The sequence below is a fragment of the Myiozetetes cayanensis genome, unplaced genomic scaffold (genome assembly GCF_022539395.1).
Source record: "Myiozetetes cayanensis isolate MyiCay16 unplaced genomic scaffold, myiCay2020 scf6-25, whole genome shotgun sequence".
Classification (NCBI taxonomy): Eukaryota; Metazoa; Chordata; class Aves; order Passeriformes; family Tyrannidae; genus Myiozetetes; species Myiozetetes cayanensis.
The window spans coordinates 10,472,610-10,498,979 of NW_026087853.1; the positions used below are offsets into that span (position 1 = coordinate 10,472,610).

Consider the following 26,370-nt stretch of genomic DNA (forward strand, 5'->3'; position numbering starts at 1 on the left):
CTTGTGCGTATCAAAGGGAGAGGGAAAAACTGTACCGCACGATTCGGCCTGCAGGACAGAGTGAATTTCCATTGGGAAGGACTCTTTTTTGTTGTTGCCTTTTTTTTTTTTTTTTTTTTTTAATCTCTCCCTTCTCTCTCTCCCTTTTCCCAGTGGGGGGGAGGGAAACACATTTTGGTTTCTCCAATACATCCAGGAGGGTGTCTCCCCACGTGGCAATGACTAGTGATCCAACAGCACCCCCTGCTGACTGGCACAAAGCAATGCAGGATCTGCATTTCCAGTGATCCAACAGCACCCCCTGTTGACTGTGGTTAGAATTGCACCAAAGAGCACAAACGGAACTGTTTACCTTCTTCTTTGTTTGTTTATTGGTTTGTTTTGAAGGGGATTATTTGTGGGTATAGGAGTATTGTTTGGTTGTTTTACTTGTTTTCTTTCATTGTTTCTGACAATACACATATATCTTTTATTAAAGGGCTGTTATTTTTCCTTTTTCCACACTTTTTTTCCCCCTCAATTGGAGCCTCTTAATTTTGGATTTACAATTGTTTAGAGGGAGGAGTTTGGGTCTTCCTCATAACTCACCCTCAGCAAAACACCTGTGTCTCATTTAAACTGAGACAATAGCCACCTTGGGTTTGGATTTCACAAAGGCTTCATCTTCACTAACAAATTAAACAGTCATGGTTTGGTTATCAGGCCAACTGACAGTGAATCCTGGCCTAGCCCAGGCTGATCTGGGAGGGTTCAGGTTAGCAAGGGACATAGGCATGCTGGGAACTGCTCTGAAGATTTAACAACACAGCTCATTACCTCCTGGTGACAGGAAAAGTTTCCTGGTGCCCCTTCATTTACCAGGCAAAAAAAAAAACAAACCAAACCAAACCAAACCAAAAAAAAAAAAAACAAACCAAAAAAAACCACAAACCCCCCCTCAAAAAAACCAACCAAACAAAAAACCCAAAAAAAACCACAACAAAAAAAATCTTTGTTTTAAAGGTACTGACAACCAAATGTGCTCGATCTTTTCTGGTTTAGGGGCATGACATCCTGACTTAATCAGGCTTAAGATAAAGGTTTTTGCTGTTTCATTCTGCAAGGGGGAGGATGGGGGTGGAAATAATGTCCCTCGTGAGCAGCACTGGACCTTGGCACCTTTTAAAACCATCAGAGCCACCTTGCTCAAGCCTGACATGCAGTGCTGTGCTGTTGACTCCTCTCCATGCCTGGCAGGAAAACTCTCATAACAAGTTAATAATAATCAATGAGCTAAAGATTAATAATAACAAAAACAGTCCAAGAGTTTAGTCCTTGCCAACAGCTAATGCCCCCAAGGAACAAACTCCTTCATGTCAGTGCTTACAACTGGCTTTTTCTTTATCCTTAAAAATAGCATCCCTATTTACCACATTATTGTTAAGGAATGCTTCCTGTTTCCATCACAGCTGCTTTTTTGACATCACTGAAACACTGCCTAAGGCAGGTCTATAGCTGCACCTGTGCCCCAGCCATGGAAACCTTGGGAAAGTTGTGTACGAGACAGCAAGGTATGGGCACACATCCAATGGCTTTGAGGTCTTGTTTACAAAGCAAAAAACTACAAATTCTTAAAGCTTAAATTTGGAATGCAGTTATTACTTATCAAAAGATGCTCACATCTCTTTTCATATAGAAAAATGCGTGTTTATGTATGAAAAAGTATCTAAACTGACTTTTAAAGAGGTCTACTGGCATGCTTCTGAGAGGAAAGGCAGACTTGGATATTTAAAACATTGTGACTGTTTTTCTCCTCTGCACAGTCAGTGACAGGCTGAGCTGATGTACAGCAGGACAGGTCTGTGCTGGGGACCTCCCCCCCACAAAAGCATATCAATGCTAACAGGTGAAAGAAGAGCCAGGCTGTGCTGGGAACATCTCTGGGAATGTTGTGCTGGGTTTGGGCTGTGGGGCAGAGCAGTAATACATGAGCTGCTGTTCTCTCTTGGCCATCAAATACATCAATGCTCTTGGGTGCATGATGGGACTCATAGGGATGGTCCTGTGCAGGGCTAAGAGTTGGACTTGATGATCCTTGTGGGTCCCTTCCAACTCAGCATATTCTGTGATTCTGTGATCATGAAGCCCAGCAAAAGGTCTAACTTGTGAGAGCTGGGAGAGAGGCTGATAGGGGAAATGAAAAGCAAGAGAAACACGATGGCAGCACGTAAAGTTGGGGCCCCAGGCTCATCTTTGCACCCAGTGCCAGTGTCACCCACACTGCCACTGCTGATCTTTCTGAACTGGAGTCATGGCTTCGATACTTTTTGACTACAGAGTGCTGTGCTTAATGTGATACATGTGCCGTATGCTGCTCATACATTGAAACCTGACACAGAGAAGCTGGGCGGAGTTCCCTTGATATGGGAGATATCCTCATGGTGTGCTTCATCCAGGGTTCAGCACCCAGAAGGGTTTTGCCAGCATTTGAGCAAGCATCCCCATTTCAACACCCTTCCTATTTCATTATCTCTCCATTGCTTTGGCAGTAAGCTCTGAAGATTTTTTCCAGATCCATGTGGGAAGATTTGTCTATTGGATGTCTTAGACAGAACATGGTAAGTTCAAATGATTTTTGCCTGAAGATAATGTCTATACCACAGATTGTAACACAGTGTGGTAGTGCCCAGGCTGGCTGATGGGTACCAGAAGCAATTTAAGTGAAAAACCCTGAGTTCTGCACAGAGCTACTCTGCCTTGGAGGTAGAGAAAAACAGGTAGAAAGGCTGAGACTACACTATTCCCTTACAGACACGCTGGGTCCTCTACATGATGTAGATGTGCTGGTATAAGGAATGGAAAGATGTGTAAGGAAAAATGCAGATGCTCCAGTCTCAGTCAGAGTTGAATCAGGAGACAAGGCAATAAGCCATATTGCCACCAGGCAAAAGTTTGGGACTGACACATAACACATGCAGAAGACTGCACTGTGGTAAACCAGCATTACTCTGGGCTGGTTTAAAACCTTTATCCTGAATCAGCATCCAGAAAGTACACTGTCATGTTCAAATGTAGCAGCAGGGCTTACTTGTTTATCTAATGCCTTTTATCTAATGCCTAATTTGTGTGACATCCTGCTAAATAAGTGCATTTTTAAATGAAGAAAAATTCTATCAGTAAGAATCCTATTAAACAGATGACAAAGCAAGTATTTAAATGCATGTTACTTCTGCACTTTGAATAGTAGAGGCTCATTATTTAAATACCAGAGAACTAGACTGACAAATACCAGGATTTAGAACAGACATATTTAAAGCTTGGAAGGGACCACAATGATCAGAAATACCTTGCCAGCATAGCGGTGCATACTGAGCTGCCATGCTACTGTTTGAATGTTTTCCCCACCCGGTGTAGGCTGGGAGAAAGGATAGAGATAACAAAAAAAACCCCAAACCAACTTCCTTGTGAGTCTTGCCTCTCTCTGCTGATAAATATTTCCCCTATGAAGCTGGCGGCACCCACACAACATCATCGGCAAACTCCTCATCAGCAAACACTTGGGGGTGTCGGGCTCTGTGTTTGCCGTCAGCAGAGCCGCTCTTAGCGACGGCGGCTCCATGTGGGCTGGATTCCGTCTGCCTTTGGCTGCCACCAGAGACCGTGCTACCGCCTGCCTGCCAGTCAGGGGTGGTGGCAATCACCGCCGACAATATGCGAGGTGTAGGTGACTTCTGCTCGTGCTCGGGAGGTTCAAAGGGGCTAAAGCAGGTGCAGGGTAACCAACAGTTAAAGTAGAAGGAAAGTACTTAAGTACCTAGAAAACGCTGGTGAAATTCCTGTTTATTTGGCCTTCGGCAGACGTCCTGGAATCACCTCAATTCTTTTAGGGTAACTTTTGTTGTGCAGGTCGGTTTTCTACCCAGAAGTTTTTGAGCGTAGCTATGACCAAGATTCTTCTTAAAATCTCCCAGCTGGACCTAGCTGAAATTTGGCTTAGGAGCCAAAAGAAGCAGGAGAGGAATCTGGAAAAAGAAAGACTATATCTCCACCTTCTGATTTCTTCCAGCCCTCTAGTCCCATCAGCTCAACAGGTGCCAGGTCTTTTAACAGAAGGATTTACAGTGGACTCTCTTGTTCCCTGAATGTTTTGATGTGGCTCAAGTCTATTTCTGCACTTTAAATAAACGAGTTTGCAACTTTAAGAAAAGCCTAATGACAGTCTGGTGCCTGATGCATTTGTAGGTTTTCCAACAAAATGAGAGTAGTACTTTTCTAAAGACACTTTATACATCTGTTCCCCCTTTATTATTCATAAGAAACGTGTTTGGTTTTGGGGTTTTTTTTTCGATCATCTGGTTTTGTATATTAAAGGTATACAGTTTAATATCAAAAAGAATTTATTGAGTTTATCAGAAAGTTCAGGACAAATATTTAAAATAAATGTATTTACCCTATATATCAATGTCTTAGGTTTAAGAGGACACTGTCAACTTGAAATTGGGGAATTAAAAAAAATACCTATGGTGAGACCCTTAGATACAAGGTTTTATTTGTGAACTTTTCTGGACACTGGTCATTTCACATCTGGGAGTTTGCTTTTGGGATTTTTTTGGTCTTTCTTATGTTCTTGAGTGAGCAGCAAAACAAACCCTATCCTGATTACACCAGGGAAAAAATAACCTGGCAAAATACTTTCAAATGCAGAGAGACCACAAGAGGAGAACATATGTCTGCAATAACTACTCAGGTGAAAAAAACATATTTCAGACAAAATAAGTTTTTGGTTAGTTTGTTTTTTTTAATATCCTCTAAAAAGAAGATTATTACTGCAGTATATAACCTCTTGTGTAGCAATTCATACCCATGAAAACTGAATGCAAAAACATGTGGCTTCATAAAATTTGGGAAAGTGGAGAAGTATCTTCAGGGTTAATTAGGATAATGATCCTGTTCGTGTAAAAAGGGACAGATTTTCAATCCTGTCCATGTAAAAGGGGTCAGATTTTCTTGCCACTGGGGCTAGTGTAAACTGCAGAAATATTTGTCTAGGCAGTATGTAATGGGGGTTTTTTAAATGATCTGATTTTGCTTAGACACAGTTATCCTTGATGACCACTAGGTTTATACCAATAAAAACCATTGGAGAAAAATAATTTTTCTTTAAACTAGTGAGTGGGAAGTTAAAAAAAAATACATACTTTTGTATTTTGCAAAGAAAGGCACAGATTTACACATATTAAAATCTGCTGCTCAGAGCTGCAGGTGGCAAAAGCAAGGCAAACAACACAAATGATTCCATAAGAGCAAAACACAGTCATTTGGGAATTTATTTTTTGGCAAAACACTGTGAAGCACAGCTGAGGAATGCTGTATTTTCAAAGGGAAAGAGCAACAGGATGCATCTCTTTTCTAATCTATAAAGGCTGATGTTTGAGGTTTTCTTCTTATTAAAAAAAAAACATAGAAATGTAGTCCCTGCCCGCAACATAGTCAAGTCACTTTGTTTTACTTTTTCTTTCCCTCCAAGGCACATGCATGGGGACAAACATGCAGAAAACCATGAGGTTACTTTGAACAGACGCAACACGCTCAGGACGGGGCACACCCTCCGCAAAACTGCAGCTGGTTCAGAGGGTTGGGCAAGAAAGGGATGTGCTCCAAGTCCCTCTGCTGCCTTCCCCAGCTCCCCTGTCACCAGTCTGCCACCTCCTCCCGGCTGCACACCACGCCGGCATCCTCCTCGTGCGAGCAGTTGTGCACGCCCACGTCGGCGTGGGAGCACTCCAGCAGCGTCCTCTCCTGCCCGGAGCACTGGACATCGTCCAGGAGAATGCGGAGGGAGGTCCCTTCCCCGAATTCTGCCTTCTTGGTGGCCCGCACCACGTGGGGAAAGCCCAGCTGGCGGCACACCACGGCGGCGGCGGGCGAGCCCCAGCCGTCGTCGCACACCGTGCCCCACTCGCCGTCGATGTAAACCTCCACCCGGCCCCGGCCGCGCCCGCGCCGCCCCCGCTCCATCAGCCGCACGGCGCCGTTCCGTGGCTGCTGCTTCCTGCGCTGCCCCCTCTTCCCTGCTCCCTTCCCGGGCCTGGGGGTCCTCCCACTGGGCGCTGCTTTGGTGGGGGTTTTGGGGTCTGGCCTGCGTCCCCGTGGGGCCTCGGTCGTGGTCTTCAGCCGGGGTTGTGGAGTCGGTGTTTGCATAATAAACTCTGGTGGGGAAAAAAAAAAAAGGGGGAAACCATGAGTCTCTCACTCCGTGGACAACGCTTGAAGACATCTATACAAAACCAGCGCTGATTTTTCACTTATTTGACTAATTTCTTGCGAGTTGCCTACTTGATCCCGTTGAGAAGCGACAACGCTCCCAGTGAGCCGGTATTTCCTCAGCGAAAAAATGTCGGCTGCTTTCAGTTAGCAGAGAGGACTGCAGGGCAGAATGCCAACACGTGAGCCCTCTCCCAAAAAGGAAACTCCAAGCAGTGTATTGGCAAATAAGCAAAATCTCAGCCTGGCCCTTAAAGGGTGGGCACTGGAGTTTCACAGTCAGGAGAGGAGTTCCCCACCACAGCCTTCTCTCCTGCAGAAAGCATTTTAAAGCCAGCCACCGTTTCTGCTCTTCTCTTCATTACTAAGGATTGGATCGTTACCAGGGGAGAGCGTGGCCTCCCCACTGGGTCAGATGCTTTATTCAAAGGAGCTGAAATCAGGAACATTCAAAATCAATTCTCTCTGGCAACTGGAATGTGCAAGAGGAACAGAGTTGCCAGGACAACACATAAAACAGGATTTGAGGTTGGGCTTGTTCTTCCTTATGAAAAAAAAAAGAGCCTTGAACTCTGAAGAGCTGAAAATTCTTTGCTGTCACAGTTTCCAGGCGTTACTGGACTTGCTTATTCACATGTGCTTTATTTTTAGCTTAAAAATAAGTTTTAGTTTGCCAGAAGGAATCAATTCAGAATTCCTCAGAATAACAATCAACTGAGCTGGGACAGTGTCACAGACATTTGCAAAGACATCATGACTATTTGAATTATATCCCAGATTTATCCATTCTCATTCATCATTTGCTTTGTAGTACAGAGAGGAGGAAAACTATGACTGTCTCATTTGTACTTAATATCTATTGTCCCCAGAAGACAAACCCTTGCAGTGGTCCATTTTTTTTTTTTTTCCCAAGATAGTGCTCTTTGAAGAGGAATTGTATTTGTGACATGAAAATATTTCCCTTCTTTGGTAGCCTGAGGTTCTGAAGGCAAGGAAAGGCTTTGAAAGCCTTACCTGTGCACAGCTCAGTTGCTGGAGCCTGATCTAGCAAAGCACTTAAAAATCCTGGAACTCATATTATGATATGTAGGGCTGTATGAAAGCTAGTGGTCACCTGGGACTGCTTTTCACCTCATCGAATCAAGTTGTTATTATATATTACTCTTTGTTAAGCTATTTATAAAATACACTTCCAACAAATGCACTCATCCAGCTAATGCAAGTCATGTGCCTTAGTGATTCTGTTACATTCACACTAAATACTAACCAAAACAGTAACTATTTACACCTACACATCCTTGTTTGTGTGCTTCAGAATCAAAATGTTTGTGTTTGGTTTTCACCAAAAAGTGAATTTAGTTCTTGAGACACTTCGTAGAATCTCTCCCACCATTTCTAAGTTTTAATTTATGATGAGAACTACCTTGTAAACAAACCCAAAAGATCTAGTTATATGTATAGTTTAAAAATCTGAACTTTGGACTTGCACAAAGAATAACGGATAAGCAGAAACAGAGACAAAACTGGTTGAACACAAAACAAGTTACTGATGTTTGGAAACTGCTGCCCAGCTTGCAAAGCAGAATATCTCTGAAGATATGCTGAGTGCTCAGGCATGTCAATAGTCAATAATTAGCCTTAGATCTTGTTCCACCTTAAAGACTCAATCTTGCAAGGTGCTGAGTGCCCTCATTTTCCCCTGAAGCCAGAGCTGCAGGAACTGTCAGTGACTCAAATGCAGTGTAATATGATTAATGTAATTAAAAATTAAATAAAAGTATCCTGACTTTAGAGTCCCTACAGTAATATTAACTTTGTGACAAAGTCCATAGAATATGCTGAGTTTGAAGGGAAGTTGTCAAAGTACTGCCTAGGTACTTAAGTGTGTAAATTAAATGCACAGTGGAAAAGAACAATGATACTGCCTAATCTAATCCTGAGATCCTAATATTGTATTTAAGGTTTTGCATCTAACATAAATAGTACTTGGCTTGCTGCAGATTCAGCTACATCACTGAGTGCTCTTTACTTTCAATACTTCATGCAGTATGAAGCAATCAAGAAGCCCTGGAGGGTTTGGGTAAGCCAAAAGTTCACCTCAGTGGCTGATCACTCATTCTTCTGGGAGCATTTTATCATCCCATATTCTCTCACTTTCAACTAACAGTGACTCAGCCTTCATCGTGCTCAATGAGCTACTTCCCAACCCTTCAGCAATCACGTCTTTCATCTCTTGAAATGCTCCTCACTAACTGAAGCACTGCAAAAAATCACGTGTCACTGAAAAGCACCATTGAGCACAGAGTCTCTGTACAGTTACAGGGAAACCCAGTTGGTGGTAATGAAACAAGTACAATGTAGCATGGAAAAGGGAGAATGTACAGGGCCAGAAACTACAAAGCAAATTTTGCATGGCCAGGACAGGACAGGGGAAATACTTTATGCCTTATTTGAACCAACTCTTCAGATCCAAAACATCTGGTAAGAATTAATTTTGAGGATACTTTGAAAAGTGAAGTTCTGGGTGGTCTCCACACATGTGGAGATAGTGCAAGTCTGGAGTTTGCATCTACTGCCAGGTACGATGCACCAATAATAAGCAGCAACAGTGACACTCACTCTCCTTTGGCACAAACGGGATGCGCTTGCTTTTTACTTCCACTGCCGATGGCTCAACTTGGCATTTTCCTGGTGGTGCTCTCCTGTAAAAAAAGGGACATGTACAGTGCACAATTAATTCCTTTCCTCTGGCATTGCAAGCTATTGCTTCCCATTGTTTTTCTATGAATGTAATGATCATTGGAAAAAAATAAATGTCTGCTTAAATGATGTAAGTAATCTCTTACAGTAGAAAGCATAACTAAACAATCACAGATCTCCATTGATCAAAGTCCAAATATTCACAAGGCAGTGGAGTCCTCTGGCTGTATTTTCACTTGCCACTATTGAATCCATTAAGGAAATAAAACATTGGCAGGTTCAAGCACTACAGAAAGAGCTTAGTCAAACTGAAAATAAAAATTACAAAACTAGAAGCGTGTGTTGAACATCTGACATGAAAGGTCATGTGTGCGCAACTTTTCGGACTGTCTTCGCAGAAGGAAAATAACACACTATTATTCATTCAGAAAGCCCAAACAAAGAGAGTGCCAAAAATGCATCAGTTTTAGAAAGGAGGTTTAAGTGTCTCCTACAGAGGCTCCCTCTTACCATGGTGCATTATTTTGGCACAAATTTGTTTCCCATAGAGGTACATCTCACACCCCTGAGAAGTTACATGCAGTTCATCATCACTTTTTCCTATGACAACTGTCTTGTTAATCCTCAGACTTCTTCAGAGGTTTTCAAATTGGTTCAAAAATGCATGATGTTTGCATTAGCAGAGTATAACTCCTTTGTAAATAGGCTTGTTTGCATCTGCATTTCTGTGAAACATAGAGAGCTTTTCTCTAAACTACCTACACAAGGATGTTCCCTGCTTTTATGAGTTTTCCTGTGAGTGTTTTCTGTACACTGCACATGAACAAAACTTCTTTTTAAACTTATGACTTGATTTTGACTTCTGCTTTCCTTATTTTTGCAAAGGTTGCGTAATACCAGCCTCTTAATACATAGTTTACAGGAACTCTTCTGCGATGTTAGATAATGGAAAATGTTCCTGACAGAAGAGAGTTGGAGGAAAACACGTGACAGCTCTGGGGTTATTTAACAAGACAAGTAGTTTGGTTCAAAATGCTCAGATAGCTAAAGCTGTAAATTTAATCCCTGTAAAAAGATAAAAGCTACAAAAATATCACTCTCCATTTCTGGCTGAAAGGAGCTTGGTGTTTAGCCAATAATAGTAATGCTTAAAAAACAGGAAGATGGAAAAAACAGCTCTAAGTCTTCCCATAAAACACAGCTATTCCCTGCCTTGCCCAGTCTCACATACACACACGTGGAATCCAGAAGGTGTAACAGTCGTCCTATTTTCTTGTCCGATCCATTTTCCTCTTTGAAACATTAAAAAAAGTACTTTTTGACATTCATTTCTGATTTGCCCAAGGAAGCACTGCAGGTGACGCTGGTCCAGCTTCAGCTGCAGCTGCCTGGCCACAGGGCTCTTGTGGGAGATGCAGCTGGATACAAGGGACGGAGAGGAACTGAGAATAAACACCTGGAGAAAAACTGCCTCCTTTTGAGCAGGAATCTAGAAAAACTTTGTCCAGGAAAGACAAGCCACCCATAAAATACAGCTTTAGCATTCAGAAACAAATCTCCCAATCCACATGACACCAATGGGCTCCATAACAAGTTGGCACCAGGCAGTGCAGAGCCCCATGACTGCAAGAGCAGAGCAGACCCCCAGTGGGTTGCTCCAGATGTTCCTTGTTCAATCATCACAGAAGGGCCCAGCATGGGAGAAGAGTTATTTAGTCAGACATCACTCACCACAACCACACCTGGACTCACTGCACCACACCCAGGCTTTGCAATAAGAACATCTCATACCTGGAGGTGTCCACCACTTTGTACACCACTCCATTGGGAGCCGTGGCACTTGGAACACCAGTAGACATGAAGTACAATTCCCCTGGGAAGAAAACAGGCACAGCCATGAAAACTCTCCACGGAGTTTCCGTCCTGTACAACACAAAGACAGATGATGTCTTTGACAGATGACAGATAATGTCAGAGCATCAGGAAATGCAAACCAGCATGGCGATCTGGTTATTGGAGGAAAAAAGACAGGTTAAAATTTGGGGTTGTAGTGAGAGTTTATCTGCAGTTCATTGGCATAGAATACTCTTAGTGAGTGGGACCTTTTACATAGCGTCAATATTATTTGGACAAATTTCCACTGCAGGTTTACCTGCCCAGGCTTCACTTGTCCTCTCATTCTGATTTGTGTACTTTGACTTCTCTAATGTAAAAGAGTCAAAGCCTGAATTACCTTTGTTGAAATGAAATAAAAGGAAATTAAGAAAGTTCACCGCCTTCTGTTCGTTTGGACGAAGCACTCCTTTAAGTGAATTACAGCAGAATAAGATTTTGCTTTTCCTTTCTCTAGCACACTCACAAAGTGAGATGTATCTCACACAAAAGGCATTTGGTTCATCACAGCTCTGTCAGGTCCCATGGCTAGGGCTCGACCTTCAGCCAAACAATGTCCATCACCATTTATTTGACTTATTTTCTCTTAACTGCATTTTTATCCTTCTTCTCCTGTTGTGCAGGGGAGAGTGGGATAAGCAGTCCTTTTGGTACTCTTTTGCCAGCTGAAGTGCTTGAGAGGTGCAACAAAAAGGATCAGAGAGAAAAAATAAATTTGCAAAATTAAAAAAAAAAAAGAGAAAAAAGAAAAAGAGGCAGTGGAGACATGAGAGTGAGCAAAGGAAGGTGTGGGAATAGGTGGCAGCTGGTGCTAAGCCTCCCTCCTCCTACCTGCTCTCCTGTGCTGCCTGGACTGCACTCTGGACGCTCCCAGTATAGAAACCAGCTGCCTCTGGCCACCCTTGGCTGGTTACTTCTTTTTTTCTGGTGAGTTTCATTAATGCCAGGCCAGAGGCAGCCTTGATCCAAACAGAGATGGGAAGCACCCAGCACTGTCCATTGTGGTGCAGTGATGTGTGCTTTACATCCTACCCCTCTTTCCTGAAAATTATGAGGTAGAAGTGGATGCTAAGGCCATGAAGCACACAGGCTACACACATGTGCCCCACAGACATGGCACAGTGCCTGGGGTGCCCTGGACATTCCACTACCCAGGGACAGGGCTGTTGGCTTTATAATGGCTGTGCAATGAGCCAAAAATATAGATGTCTCCACCAAATAAACACATCCACTGCACCAGTCAGATTAACATTCATCAGAGTGACAACCCCAAAACTCAAATGTGAAGAAAACCCTGTTAAAATAAACTGTGAGAAAATAGTAAAAAATTAGATTCTCAGTACACAAAAAAGGCGCAAGAGAAGACTGTTCACTGAAGATAAAGCAACCTCACTACACCTACCAGCAGATTTTTTCCCATTACTGTAAAGCAAACACAAAGCAACTGACTACCTCTGAAAAGAGACTCCAGCCCAAATCTCCACTCAGCTCTATCGTACTTAATCAAAGTACATGTGAAAAGTGCTGGGCAGAAGGGTGGCAGTGTTTCATCCCACTTTGTCCAGAGTCTGTTGACAGATGCAGGACAGGGGACATTATCCCCACGTGCATGAGCAAGGGCCACAAGTCACAGCTTGACACTGCACTTGGCATAAAGCTGATTTGAACTAAATTATTTGATTTTAGGGTAAGGTATGTGAAATAGCTCTAACTTCCATGAATATTAACCGTTAAAGAAAATGGAATTTAACTTAAAAAAAGAAAAAGGTCTAACTTTCAAGATAATACTTAATTTGGATGATTTGCATTTACAAGATAAAATTTGCATTGCTATGATTTGTGCAATATCCAAACTTGACATAATCTGCAGGAAAAACAGATGTTTAAAACCCGGGCATTCTGGAAGCAGGTGTTTGTGACTGTGAGCCAGGATCCCCCTGAAACAGGGCAGAACACAACTCCTGCATTGCTGGGTCACAGATGTGGCTACTTGGCAATGGTGCTGAACACTGTGGGGCTCATCCTCCCCCTGTTCCCATCCAGGGGCTGCATGGGCTGCACACTCTGCAATAGCCTTGTAAAAACAACGGGAGTGACTACTAGCTTTCACCCCAGGACTCTGTATTTCCTCCTTTTCAAATCACAGCAACTCCCTTCTAGAAAGTAAAATTTCTCCAGTTTTGAAAACACAGCTATGCAAAGCTCCACTGAGACTGTATCCTATGCAAGGGAAAATCCCAGGTGACACTAATAAAATATGGACTTAAGCAGCCTTTTGCTGATGCCTCACTCAAGACATAACTAAGAGCTTTCATTCTGCTTCACCTTGAGAGGTACAAATATCCCAGCCCAGGGTGAGCAGGTACATAATTGCTGTTCATGACATCTGCTTCCCTGTATCCATTAATAATGTCCACAGCCTTTTTGACTAGCCAAGAACAAAGACTTGCTCTCACTTGGGTATCAGCTTCTCAGGCTGCCAGGGCCTCCATTCCCCACGGCATGGCACTGTGAAGAATGAGGCTTCTTTTCTAAGCTGTGTTTTATTCTACTTGCCCTCTGCTGTTCCCTGTTCTCCAGAGGGTAAGTGCGCAGGTAGCAGCACAGTCCAGAACACCCAGAATCAGTCCCAAGGGAAGTGAGTCTCCAATTCCCTCTGCAGGCACTGTACGGCACACAGATCTCAAAAATTAGCATTGTAACTTTGGTTTGGTGTTTGGGAGATGCTGGGAATCTCACCTGCCCATTTTAAAGACTGACAGACTCATGTTCTGCCTCCCCACCACTTGCTGCTCCCAGGAGCCCTCTCTGATCCTTTCCCTGGTGTTTTAGTCTGAAGAGAAACCACAAACATGCCATCCAGTGTGACAAAAAGTTAAAAGATTACCTGCTTCATCTTCAGCAAAAGAGATGATGTATTGGTAATAGTTATTGATAAGCCCAGGGAACATGCACGTTTGTCCTGTCCCCATGCAGATTTCACTGTACTGCCACTCTCCAGTGGCACGATTCTCCTTCAAAGACATCAGGCGTCTGCAAGGCAAAAGAACGCTTTCAAAACCCAACCAAGGTGATTTATGAACATTAACATGGACACCTGGAAGGATGTTTAATGCTTCCTACCCCCACGAGCTGCAATAGGAACTGCAGCTTCTCTGAAAAATGAAGAACTGCTAATATTAACCCAAATTTATTATACACCCTGCATGCAACCCCTTGTCTTTCAATGGCAACACAAACCCATGAAAAAACAAGAGGGCAGGGTTTAAAAACCATCAGATTTGGGGGGGGACTTTGGCTGGGGGTACAACTTAGTTTACTTACCCACTCATAAAATCCCCAAATATGTACAGGCCATTCAGGTTTGGAGACTCGCAGCCCCGATAGACATAGCCTCCCGTAACAGATTTCCCCATTTTGTGTGGATATGCGTAAATTGGGAGCACATCATCTGTAGGGCAGAAAAGATCTGTGACTTGTTTGACATGTGCTGCAGCATGGCTGTTTATCTAGACTGTTCTGAGACTAATGAAGTACAGTCAGGTTCACTGGAGCACCTTCAATTCAAATGAAGTGATGATGGAGTTGCATTTAGTTTGATTTTCACCTTTTTGGAATCATATTTGATAGGCCTTGCCATCACCAAGACTCACCGAGACCTCACTGCTCTCCTGAGTCCTTCTCCCACTACAACCCATCTGTGTTAGTGCCACTTCTGGCCCATTTCTACAGAGCCTGGCTGGTTTAGCTAAGAATTCACAGGTTACTCTTGGAGTCACCGCACCCATGCAGGAGGTGTTTGCTCAATGCAGCTTTTTTTAGGTGGTGAAAGGAAAAAAAGAGATGGGTAACTCCAGACTGCAGGCACTGATGAAAAGATATGTCAGATGTCAGCACAAATAGCTTCTCTTCCTCTGAGATGGGGGAGCTAACTTGAAAGGGCCATCAAATATTTATGGTATGGCAGAGGCATGATGTAGTACTGGCATATTCATTTAAAATATAAGTTAAAACACAAGACAGACATAAAACAGAGGGAGATGTCCTGATTTTGAGGGTCTCAATTAGGTGCCTTCTTCCCATTCTTCTGAAAATTCCTGGGTCACAGGTACCTCGTGGTACCCACTCCTTCCTGTCCCCACAGCCTTTCTCCCTGACCGTGTAGCAAATGCCTCAAGGAGCAAACCCAGCAGCTCTGCCAGCGAGGAACTTGCACCAGAGGCATTTCATCTAAAGCAGGTGTTTTCTACACTTCAGCTGTACCTATCATTCTAAAAGGGCTGTGACATTTCACTGTTCTAACAAAAGGGTCTCTAAAGGCATCAAAAATTGTTCTGAATCCCTGGAGATCTCAGTACAGTGCCTGCCACGATCACTCATGTGATACTGTCACACAGGAGAGCACTAAACGAGCTCTCTGGCAACTGTTTTAGAAAGGAAGTGTGAAAAATGCTCCCTGCTCTCAAAATTTTTATAAAAAAAAACTTCATCACCACCACCATAATTATAGCTAAGTTAATAAAAGGAGGAAAGTTAAAGAACAGCACATAGCATATAGCACACAGAAGAGAAAAAAAATTAAAATCTCAGCTAATGCAAATCAGTTCCAGCCCACTGCCCCCCTGGATCTCTGGGGAGAGGCTCCAGCACAATATGTGGTCCACATCAGACCTTGCAACACAATACACTCCGACTTCACATGTGCACTGGAATTTAGCCAGCCAGCAAATACCCTGAATCCAGTTTTGAACAGTTTAAAAAAATGAAAATAAAATAAGCTTTTCCTTTTTGGCATAGCTAAAAGAAACAAAGATACACCATACACTGAGTTACCTGCAAAGCAGTCAGTGTGCATATAGGTTGATTACATAATATGTTTTTTCTCTTTTTTTTTTTTTTTTTAAATAAAGAGACTACTTGTGAGTTATGGAGAAAAGTACAATTGCTCCAAATTTTTCTTGCTCTTGCATGAAAGCTTATTTCATGTGGCAAAGATGAAATTGTCCCCCATCATAGAATTACCAAGGAGTTTGACTAACATCACAGATCACCTAGAAAAACAACAGCTAGCCTGTTTCACTTTCCTCCTAATTCAAAAACAATAACATTTGGACTTTCAATATTTATGTCTAAGTCAATTCCCTTCTAGACTGAGACAGTATAGATTTACATCTTAAAGAGGTGTTTACCGCCAAGCAGCCAGGCTCTGAGGGCAGGAATTCAAAATGATGGTGCAGAAAACTGTGCAGTGGGAGATACAGGTAGTTTAGAAAGCACATGTATTTACCCATCGAAGAGTTGGCACAAAGCTTTTTGTCGTAACAGCTGAACCCTTCCCTCGCTCTCCAGCCATAATTTTTCCCTTTCTCGACGATGTCAATTTCTTCATATTTATTCTGTCCCACGTCTCCGCAGAAGAGCCGCCCTTTCCCCTCCTTGGTGTGAGGGTCACCCCGATCAAAAGAGCAGCGCCACATATTCCTCACTCCGTAGGCATAGACTTCAGGGCGAGCCGTAGGATCATTGACAAAAGGGTTGTCAGGAGGGATCCGGTACAGGGGCCCACGGTCATTGTTATTCACATCGATCCGCAGCACTTTGCCCAGCAGGGCTGATCTGTATTGGGAGAAGAAAAGAAAAGCAGGAAAAGATAAAGAAAGAAAACTCGACCTTGCTTAAACATCAGAGATGGGGGGTTTGGAAGGTCTAAGGTTTCACTCTTTCTGTTTTGGAAAAACAAGTCTCCGAATATCTCTGAAAAAACAACTGTTTCAAGATAACTTTATTTGCCTCCAAACAGCCTTCAGGTGGCTGGCATTGACTTCCCACGCCCCACTGCTCTGCAGACACATGCTGGTAGCCTGGAGCTGCAACAAGAATGGATCCACACTTACTTGTTCTGGGCATTTCCAAAGGTCCCAAAAGGATCCCCAGCCATGCCTCCGTCTCCAGTAAATATATAGAGATATTCATCATCTCCAAAGAGCAGCTCTCCTCCGTTATGGTTGGAAGCAGGTTCTTCTATTTCCAGGATTATCCTAAGTGAATACAGGGAGAAGGCAATTACCTACTGCAATTACCTAAGCAAAGGGCAGAGCAATGTCATGCCAATGTTGCCCTTGACAGATGACAACGTTACAGATCGGTTTTGATACAAATTCCTCCATATTCACATTACTGAATTTTGCTTGGCCATAACTGATTTTCTAACCTTAAATAGTTCCAGCATAGTTTCCAGATTACAGAAACGCCAAATTGTGTAATATGGAAAATCTGGGAAATCGCACAACAAGATATATTTTTAAATACTTATACTTTTCCTCTGATTCTTTCTTCTTCCTTGTTCGTTCTTTTTTATTTTTCTTTATATTTTTTAAAGAAAAGGCATCTGAGCTTATATCCAATTGTAAACTGCAAGAGAAAGGACTCCAGTCCATCTGTACAACATTTGGCACAATCCTGACAGGCTCTTTCAAGACAAACATAAAACTTTTCAAACATTAAGGAATAGTTAAATTCTTACAGAGAGAAGAATCCTTGAATGATAATTACACACTCAGGAACTTATGAGTTTAAAGAACAGTTAAAAGGAGCCACACCATCAAAATGACATTTTGATAAAAGTTTATTCAAAGGAGTACTAACAAACTTTACCTTAATTTTAAACGCAAACTTTCTCTTTTATTTGTTTATTTTATGCACCTTTCATAGTAAGGAAAAGGTAAAACATCTAAAGTATAATTTTATAGAATGGTAAAGCCACAAATCCATGCAGTGGAGGTTCCCAGGTGTAACAACTGAAGTTTATTTCACTCCAGCTTTGAAAAAAAAGTCCAGATTTCATGCTGACAGTGCATCTTAATACCTACAAAAGCAAATTATAATATTCACTTATATTGCTTCATTTTTAGCTCATTTTTTTCCCATCTGAAATACTGATAGTTATTGTAAATCGTGGGAAGGAACCCAACTATGGAGTTATTGTCACCTCCTGTTAAATGTCACCACCTCTGTGATAAGGTAATTGTGCAAGAGTGCACAGACTCCAATTTGCAGAAGGAGCAAAGGAGGATCCTGTACAGACACAGAGGTAAATCTTCCTCAGCCTCCCAAAGAAGATGGAAAAAACCCAAAATACATTGAGCAAGTATCTGAGGATAAACAGACACACGCCTGTGTGCCGAGACAATGCACACCACATGTCAGCCTGAGCTCCCTCTTGGGCAGCATCACAGGATGAAGTCAGTGGGACCTGTGCCTATACAAGCACAACCGGACCACAGTTCTGTTTCCTTAAGCTTTTGCTGTACTAACCATAAGCTAAATAAGCAAAGAAAATGTTACAAATATAGACCCTGAGGATTTTTAAACAATACAGCTCGTGGGCCCTGACAACTGCAGATTTAAGGTCCTGACTTGCTTTCTTGAGGACCACATTTAATTCCCCTTACCTGTCATCTACCGTGGGGCTTACACTGAATTTCTCTAATTGCTTTATAAACCAGTATCCCCTTTCTACCATTAGGCTACATGCATTTTTGAGCTAGAATCATCCACAGCTGAGTATTTGGAAAGCCCCTAATTCAAATCACATAACAAAGCAAGTATCTTAGCATTCGTAACATTCAAGGATCTCTTAAAACAGTGCATCTATGACATGATTATAAGTCTATAGACTGACTCCACAAACAAGCCTCTCATTATCTGTGCATATTAATGTGGATCAACTGCAGGACCAGACTCAAACAAATGACATTGCCAATCAAAATGCACTTGGTAATAACATAGTGGCTTGCATTTTAATTTAATTTGATATTAAATTTCTAATATCACAGGGTTGAGGTGTTGTTCAGGTAAAGAAATGTGGGATCAAATCCATCTTTGGTCTGGTATCACTCTGTTTGTACTGATTTAGGAAACCTTTGGCTTCAGAATGAATTTGCAGATGTCTATTTTAAGTGTAGTCATAACAATAAAAAAACCAACCAACCAACAAAAACCAAACCAAAAAAAACCCCGAAAAAACCAAAATACTAACTGTAAATAATTTTTAATCCATGTTCAGTTAACTCCTCCGACATACTAGAACTGTGACTTGTAAATGTTTTATCCCTGAACACTTGCAGTTCATTCATGCAGGACACACACATTCTGTACTTCACTATGCTAGACATGGACTTGGACTGCTAAGACACTGGAATGCAAGAACAATATTAAGCTAAATACATCTCATTCACTAATAGCCTTTAAAAATCTCAAGCTGCCCTCTGAAATCTTAAACACATTTGCCAGAGAAAGGTGTGTACAATACCTTTCAGAACGATGGTCCAAGGCATTCATGTCAGTAGGAGAAATTCTGAACTCACTGATCCGGATCCTCTCTTCATAACCAACTTCAACTGAATAGTAGACATAAACTTTACCACTAAATTTGAATTTAGGGTGGAAGACAATACCTAGAAACCCTCTCTCATCTCCTTCCCACGGGGAGGTAAGTACGGCTTCGCTGATGTTCAGAAATGGCTTTTCAAGCCTGGATCCATCAGGGAGGTAGGTCCACACCAGGCCAACCTGCTCTGCGATGAAGAACCTGTGGGTGCCGTCGTTGGCGTGCACCATTGCGACGGGATTGCGCAGCCCGTTGGCGACCTCCACGAGGCAGAGCTGGAGACAGCCCTCCGCATCGGCCGTGACTAACCCCAGGTTCTGGTTAAGGTTCTGGTTAGCCAGCAGGTGTGGGAAGCAGTAGTCGGTGTCCTCCAAGGTCAGGTAGCGGCAGAGTTTTGCCATGTTGTTTTCCAGTGCAATTAACTCTCGGTCTGCAGAGAGGAGGCGAAAGATGGAGCGGCAGTTCTGCCACACTTGCGTGCAATAGTCCTGGCAAAGTCCTGGTATCGTCCGCACGGGGGTGGAGGGATCTTCAGCATCATATAAGTGAGCTGCATATGGAGAGCATTCCTAGAAGGAGAGAGAAAAAACCTCAAGTCATGTCTTGGAACAGATTTTAAACAGCTGAGCGGTGATACTAATTGGAGATATTTCATCTTAATTACAATATACGTTGTGGTTTATTCTGAAGATATGTTAACAGAGGAAAAGATCTTAGAAAGAGGGTTTATCTCAGCATTTGTAGAAATGATCTTCAATATTCCTGGTGAAAGCTGACTTCCTCATGTTGTTACTCCTCTATTCCAATCACAGCAATGGTGCCCATGTTGCTACATCACCCTAGGGATGTACAGGGAAAAAGAGACTTTTCTTTCTTGGATGCTCTGACTTTATCTGTGAAATAACAAGATTCATCACAGCATAGAAGTGAAACAAAAGAGTTAGTTGAGAAGATTCAGGTCCTGCATCTCCAGACTGATGAGGGAATGGGAAAGGCCATCGAGGCCAAAGCCTGAGAGATTCATACATTTTCATCTGATAATCCAGACATGCACCTCAGACATAGATGTGATTTACAGCTTGGAAGGAGTGGAATGAGAAAGAAGAAGAAGAGGGCAGAAGGATGCTCTCCCTACATACACCATCCTTGCTCGGGTCCAGCTGCCTTTGCTGGTGGATCTTTGCCTATAGACAGTTTATATCCCCAACCAGGAGTGGTGAAATCTCATGATTTCTCGTAATCATGACACGAGTCACCAAGTTCTGCGAGGGATTTCAGTGAGCACCAAAGGCCACAATCCAGGCAATGTCTACTGGCGGCACTGGCAGCTCAGCCTTTGCTTATGGAAGGTGAAGCCTTGGAAATCTACCTGAGGTCTGAATCAAGTTCACACAGTTCATTGCATTCTCCAAATGAGAACTCCTACAGGCGCGTTCTCCTTATGAAAAACTGCAATCCAGTAAATCTGTAAATTACAAACTGACCAAAGTGACTCAGTTCTGCTTTGGAAGGGCTTTTCCTTGGAACAAACACACAGTATTTTCCAGTTGTAATGCATCTTCCCAACAAGCACCTCAAAAGTGCTCTTCAAATAATGCAACATGACTCTGTGGAGGCTCAGTTATTTTCACAGGGTAGATAAACAACTGAGGCAAGAAAGGTCAGAAGAAAAACTATACTACTTGAATAAATTCTGTATTTTTTATTCCTAGCTTGCATTTCTTCTTTTTTGAGTAAGCAAAACCAGCTTAGTAAAAAAAAAATATAGGGACCTGTTTCTAAATCTATAGGGAGCTATCTCTTAATGCAGATTACAGCACTACTCAATAACTGAAAAGATACAGCATTTGAGATACTGAACTGTTTAAATTAGCTGATAAGCACACACAATATTTAATTTTTATTTTATTTTCCATTACATACCATAATAAACTGAGGGGCCATATAACAGATCATTAGTGCACAATAAGCTTTCCTCCTGGAATGTCAAGCCATTCATTGCAAAATGAAGGTTATTATGCCTTCAAATGAGCAGCAATTAATGTGGTAAAAAGAAGAATGCGTGTGACACAAATCACTGAAATTACACAGGCAGACTGGGTAATGCACTCGGCTCAGTTACACGAGGTGTGCCAGGGAGAAGGACAGAAAGAGAGGGACCATTAGTCGATTCAGTGGTAATGACTGAAAATTTGGCCTTAGAAAGCAAGTTGAAATGAGACAGAAAGAGAATTTGATGGGAGGGCTGTGTGAGGACTCAATATGTTGTTGCCTATGAAGGTTTCTCATTCAGAGAAAGGAGGCCCCTCCCTTGAGTACCCCAGTGTACTTCAGTTCTCTGAATGCCTCTTTCACAGCAAGCAGTGATCTTATGCATTATAAAGCAATGTCCTGGCTTCAGATTCAGAATTAAAAATAGTCCAGAAGTATGGCTTCCCTGTCCCTTTGCCTTGCAGGCTGTTCACACCAGCCTCAGGTGTGTTTGAACAGCAATTGTGGGCAACTTCTTCCATCCTTACAATATTCCTGGTGGCATATGGCTAATTACAGCAGCATTACACTGACAGTGACATTCAGAGATCTATCACTAGCCAGACAGTACCCGAGCATGTGCCTAGGGTATTTTCCAGACACATGTGAAATATTTTCCAGCTTTTATTCCATGAGAGATGGAGCCTCGTGCCTGATCCTGAATTTCTCTGCTTCTGAAGCAAATGTTGTGGTCCTTCACCCTTCACATTATCCTGTCATGTTCACTTAGCTCAAAATACCAAGAAACTCTACCCTTAGTCACAGATCAGCATCACTTATAGTTCTAAATTCTCATTTCCAAATGACATGGTCTGTTCATTCATTTTAAACTATGATGTGGTCCAAAGACCAAGGAAACTAATAGACAGACGATCAGTAACTTCAGTAGTGCTGAAACGGGTTTGCACTATGAAAATGACTCATCAGAAAACAAAACAAGTCACATCAAGACAAGCTAGCCAAATCCATCCTGTCTGTTCCAGGAATTCGGTGGTAGCTACTTATCTGAGGAATTATAACTGTCTGAATCTGAAGGAACACCCACATCAAACAATGGCTTGTTTACTGTTGCTGTCAGCCTGGAGGAAGCAACAAGACTCCTCAGAAAAGCATTTAGCTTTCACCTTATCCCCAACCTTCCTTGTCCTCTTCCATCTGAAAACTCAAGACTTTAAGCAAGATATTCCTAGAGAAGCAGAATGAGGCATCTGCTCTTCTGCAGTATGGTGGAGAAGAGAAGGCTCCAGGGTAACCCCATAGCACCTTCCAGTATCTAAAGAGGCTACAAGAAAGCTGGGGAAGGACTTTTTACAAGGGTGTTTAGTGAGACGACAAGGCAAACTGAAGGAGTTGATATAGATTAGATATAAGAAAGAAGCCGCTTATAATGAGGGCAGTGAAACACTGGAGGTGGTTGCCAAGAGACGTGATAGGTGCCCCACACGTGGAAACATTCAAGGACAAGTTGGATGGGGTTCTGAGCAACCTGATATAGTTGAAGCTGTCCCTGCTCATTGCAGGGGGCTTGGACTAGATACCTTCTAACTCAAACTGTTTGATAATTCTACGAATTTAAGAGAAGGTAGGAATCCTCACCACAAGTGTAAGCTGAGACACTTGTCAAAATAATTTGATCACATTTGAGACAAATTATGAACTGTGAGCAGAAAAGTGCTGAATAAGTCACAGAAACCCGCTTATTAATTCAGGTCTAGGATATAAATTGTATATACAATTAATGAATGGAAGCATAATGTTCTAGATTATTTGCAATGTCTGAACTTCCATTTCATGCTTGTGCAGCCAGTGTGGTCATGTTTTGTAGCCACATCTGGGCTGGTGATGCACTGAGCTCATCAGAACATTTCTCTGAATCATTTTTCCCATATTGAAATATCTCTGTTTCTGAACAAATTTTCAGTTGCCTTTCTGATGAACACAGGAGATTCAGTTATCCCTTCCAGAGGTAGGAGTGCTTAGCAGGCACTGCTAACTGGTATCCTACCTGCAAATGATTTTTGGACACCGCTTGTTTCAGGAATATATTCGAAGTTGTTTTGCTTCTAGTACAATGTGAGATGAAATAGAAGTCAGGTTTCTAGAAGCTGATGTGGAAAAGGGCTGTCTTCATGCTTTCAGGAGCACAAGAGGTACCCTGCAAAATGCTGAGAGCAGGATTTACGAGAAGCCACTTTGATCCCATCTGAGCAGAGCAGATGAGACTCCACTGTCTGAATTAATTTAAGATTTACACTTGCACAGCACAGAGCTGCCACTGTTCTGTCTCAGGGGCATTTTCATACATGTGAGGGCACCACTGATGATAGGGTCAGACGCTGTGCTCTGTGCAGACTGTGATCCTCTTGTTATCATATCTGGCCACAGAACTTCTCCCTTATGCAGTATGGCCATCACAGAGGTTTCTAGGCCACATCCTCATCTGTACCCATCATCAGGACTATTAGCACCTGGCACATGCTAAAAGCATCTCAGGATGCTGTAACCCAAAGCAAAGAAACCCACCTGACCCCATTAATTGGGCATAACAAGGAGCATGATTTGTGCAGGCAGGTTCCCCCCTGGTGTCTTCACCAGGTCTACTTGTAACTGTCCACATACCCATCTCTGATCTCTGATGCTCATAAATTAAAGCAGAGCAACATTCCTGTTCCTGTTTCAGACACGTACCAAAGAACAAAAGAACATACATACACCTGATGATGGACAGGTGCTCCTGCCAGTGCATGGGAGCACATGCCTAGGCTGTTGCACTATCCCTGATGCACCCACATGTGGCCAATGCACCCATGCCTTGACCCAGACACCAACACCATGGCTGATGCACCTGTGGGGTGGTCCCTGTACTCCTGTCCAGGTTTGGGAACTAATACCAAGGCTCACACTCCCTTGGATTGTCCAAAGACTCTGTGCCTGGGCCAGTGTATTCTGCTGGGTTCAAGGCACCCATGTCTGGGCCAAAGCATCCATACCTGGGCTTGATGCAGCCCTGCACAAGTGCATACATACACACCTGGGTCAAAGCCCCGCGACAGAGCAGAAGCATCCATGCGGATGCCAGAGCTCTGTGCAGGGGTGGAATACCCCTGCGCGGCTGGTGATGTCCCCTGCGCATTGGAAGACCCTTCCCTGTGTGGCTGGAGCCTTCAGCGCGGCTGTAGCCGCTGTGCGGCGGGAGCCCCGCTATGCAGCAGGAGCTCCGGCAGAGCCGGCCCTGCAGTGGGTCTCACCTGGCAGAGCAGGTCCTGCAGGTGCCCGGCGCAGGCGGCGTAGCTGTGCCCGTCGAGGCGGGCGCTGAGGCGGTAGAAGCGCTGGAGCAGGGCGCGGTCGCGGCGCGGGTCGCAGCAGCCGAAGTCGGCGTAGCGGCGGCAGAAGGCGAGGCCCTGGGGCGGCCGGAACGGCGGCTTGAAGTCCAGGCACTGCGGGTGCGGCCGCGCCGGGCGCGGGGCGAGGGCGGCCGCCAGCAGCACTGCCAGGGCCGCCCGAGCCCCGCCGCGCCCCGCAGTCCCCCGCGGGCCCCGCATGGCGCTGCCCCCCGGCACAGCCGGGCACAGAGGTGGGCGCTGCCCGCCCGCCCGCAGGCTCGGCCGGCCCCGCTCCGCCCGCGGCAGAAGGGGCGCGCAGAGCGGCCGCCCCGAGGGCTGTCAGCGCCGGGACGGGCGGTCCCGGGGTCGCGGCGCCGCTCACCGCACGGGACACGATTTTGGTGATGGCTTTGGACGGGCGATTTTGGTTTGGTTCCGCCCAGAGCGCAGCCGGGCAGGTACTTGGCTGGACAAGTCAGCACGGCGTGTCACAGAGCACCAGAGCGGAGCATACGACACCGGAGTAGATCGTACTGGGAACAAATTGCTTAGGCTGACTCCTCAACTGTTGGCTGCGGGGCTCTGTTCTGTCGCCGAGGCTTTTGTATGACCAAAACACTACAGAATATAGCACTCGGAGTTTATACGGCTGATGGCCGTATTTAATAACAAATTTTAGCTTCAATACAACTAGTGCTTCTGTGTCCTTTGGCAGTCTTGTCCTGGGATGAGACTCGCTGGTGGAGTCTTTACACCGTGTGGCCCTAGACAGCCCAGGTGACATACTCTGCTCTATGAAGATACTCCCCCATTCAGAATAGTTCTTCCTCCACGCTGTCCAGGAACTCTTTGACGAAACAAAACAAAACAAAACAACAAAAAAACAAACCAAACCAAACAAACGAACAACAACAACAACAACAAAAAAAAAACCACACAAAAACTTGCTGATTACACTTTCCTTACCCTAAAGTGCCTCATGGCACACCCTGGGAAGACATTTACTCGCAGTGGTGGATTTTTGCACATCATATAGCCATATCATGTTATCAGCTAGTAAGATCAAGTCCCATGTAGTTGGCACTTTATTTTCTGTTAAAGACAGCTAGCCACGGTGTAGTAGTAACATTAACACACAGACTGCCCCTCAAAGACAAAGAATGGAGTTCATTCTGATATGCTATTTTTGACTCCTGCTTTGAAAGCAAAGAACTACTGTACAGTGCATATGGACTATAAAATCACTGCCTGGCTTGGAACATCCTGTCAGGAGACCATATGTGTTACAGCATTTAATAGGAGTTTATTTTCTCTCCTTATGCTTATGTAACTGATGCTAAGGTCACTAAAAATTCTGCAAATGTGCAGGCAACCAGAATACCTGAAGATCTCACTTGAGAATTCTCTGCCCTTTTATTTTTGGTCATTCAAACCCACTTTTTCATGGATGAGCTCAGTAAGTGCATTGGAAAGCACATGATCAAGCTGCTGCCCCCAAAAAGTTTGCGTGCCACGCAAAAAATGAATATGCAGTTATGCAACCCCAATATTGCATAAAAAAACCCTGATGTAATTGCATCTCCTTCTTCATCCCAGCTAATCTTTTATTCCTCTGGTTAACACTGCCTGTTGTTTCAGTGTTTATAATTATTTTTAAATACTCTTAATTAACATTGCAACAATGCTTAATATATAAAGAATGGATTGCAGTAACCAAACATATTCTGGATAATGAGATTTAACTTATAGCCTCTTGATTTGCTATTGAAGTTCTTGATTAGTTTGGCATCC

At 43.5% G+C, this 26,370-nt stretch overlaps 1 protein-coding gene across 1 annotated transcript; it reads right to left on the minus strand.

The window, feature by feature from the left end:
* Positions 1–4,434: 4,434 nt before the first annotated feature.
* On the minus strand, positions 4,435–24,798 carry HHIPL1 (HHIP like 1). The gene is made up of 9 exons (XM_050335602.1): positions 24,505–24,798; positions 19,148–19,794; positions 16,731–16,874; positions 16,124–16,452; positions 14,161–14,287; positions 13,724–13,869; positions 10,735–10,816; positions 8,863–8,945; positions 4,435–6,188 (listed from the first exon to the last, which is right to left on the minus strand). The coding sequence occupies exons 1-9, from the start codon at positions 24,796–24,798 to the stop codon at positions 5,671–5,673; spliced, it is 2,370 nt and encodes a 789-aa protein (XP_050191559.1). The 3' UTR covers positions 4,435–5,670.
* Positions 24,799–26,370: the final 1,572 nt, after the last annotated feature.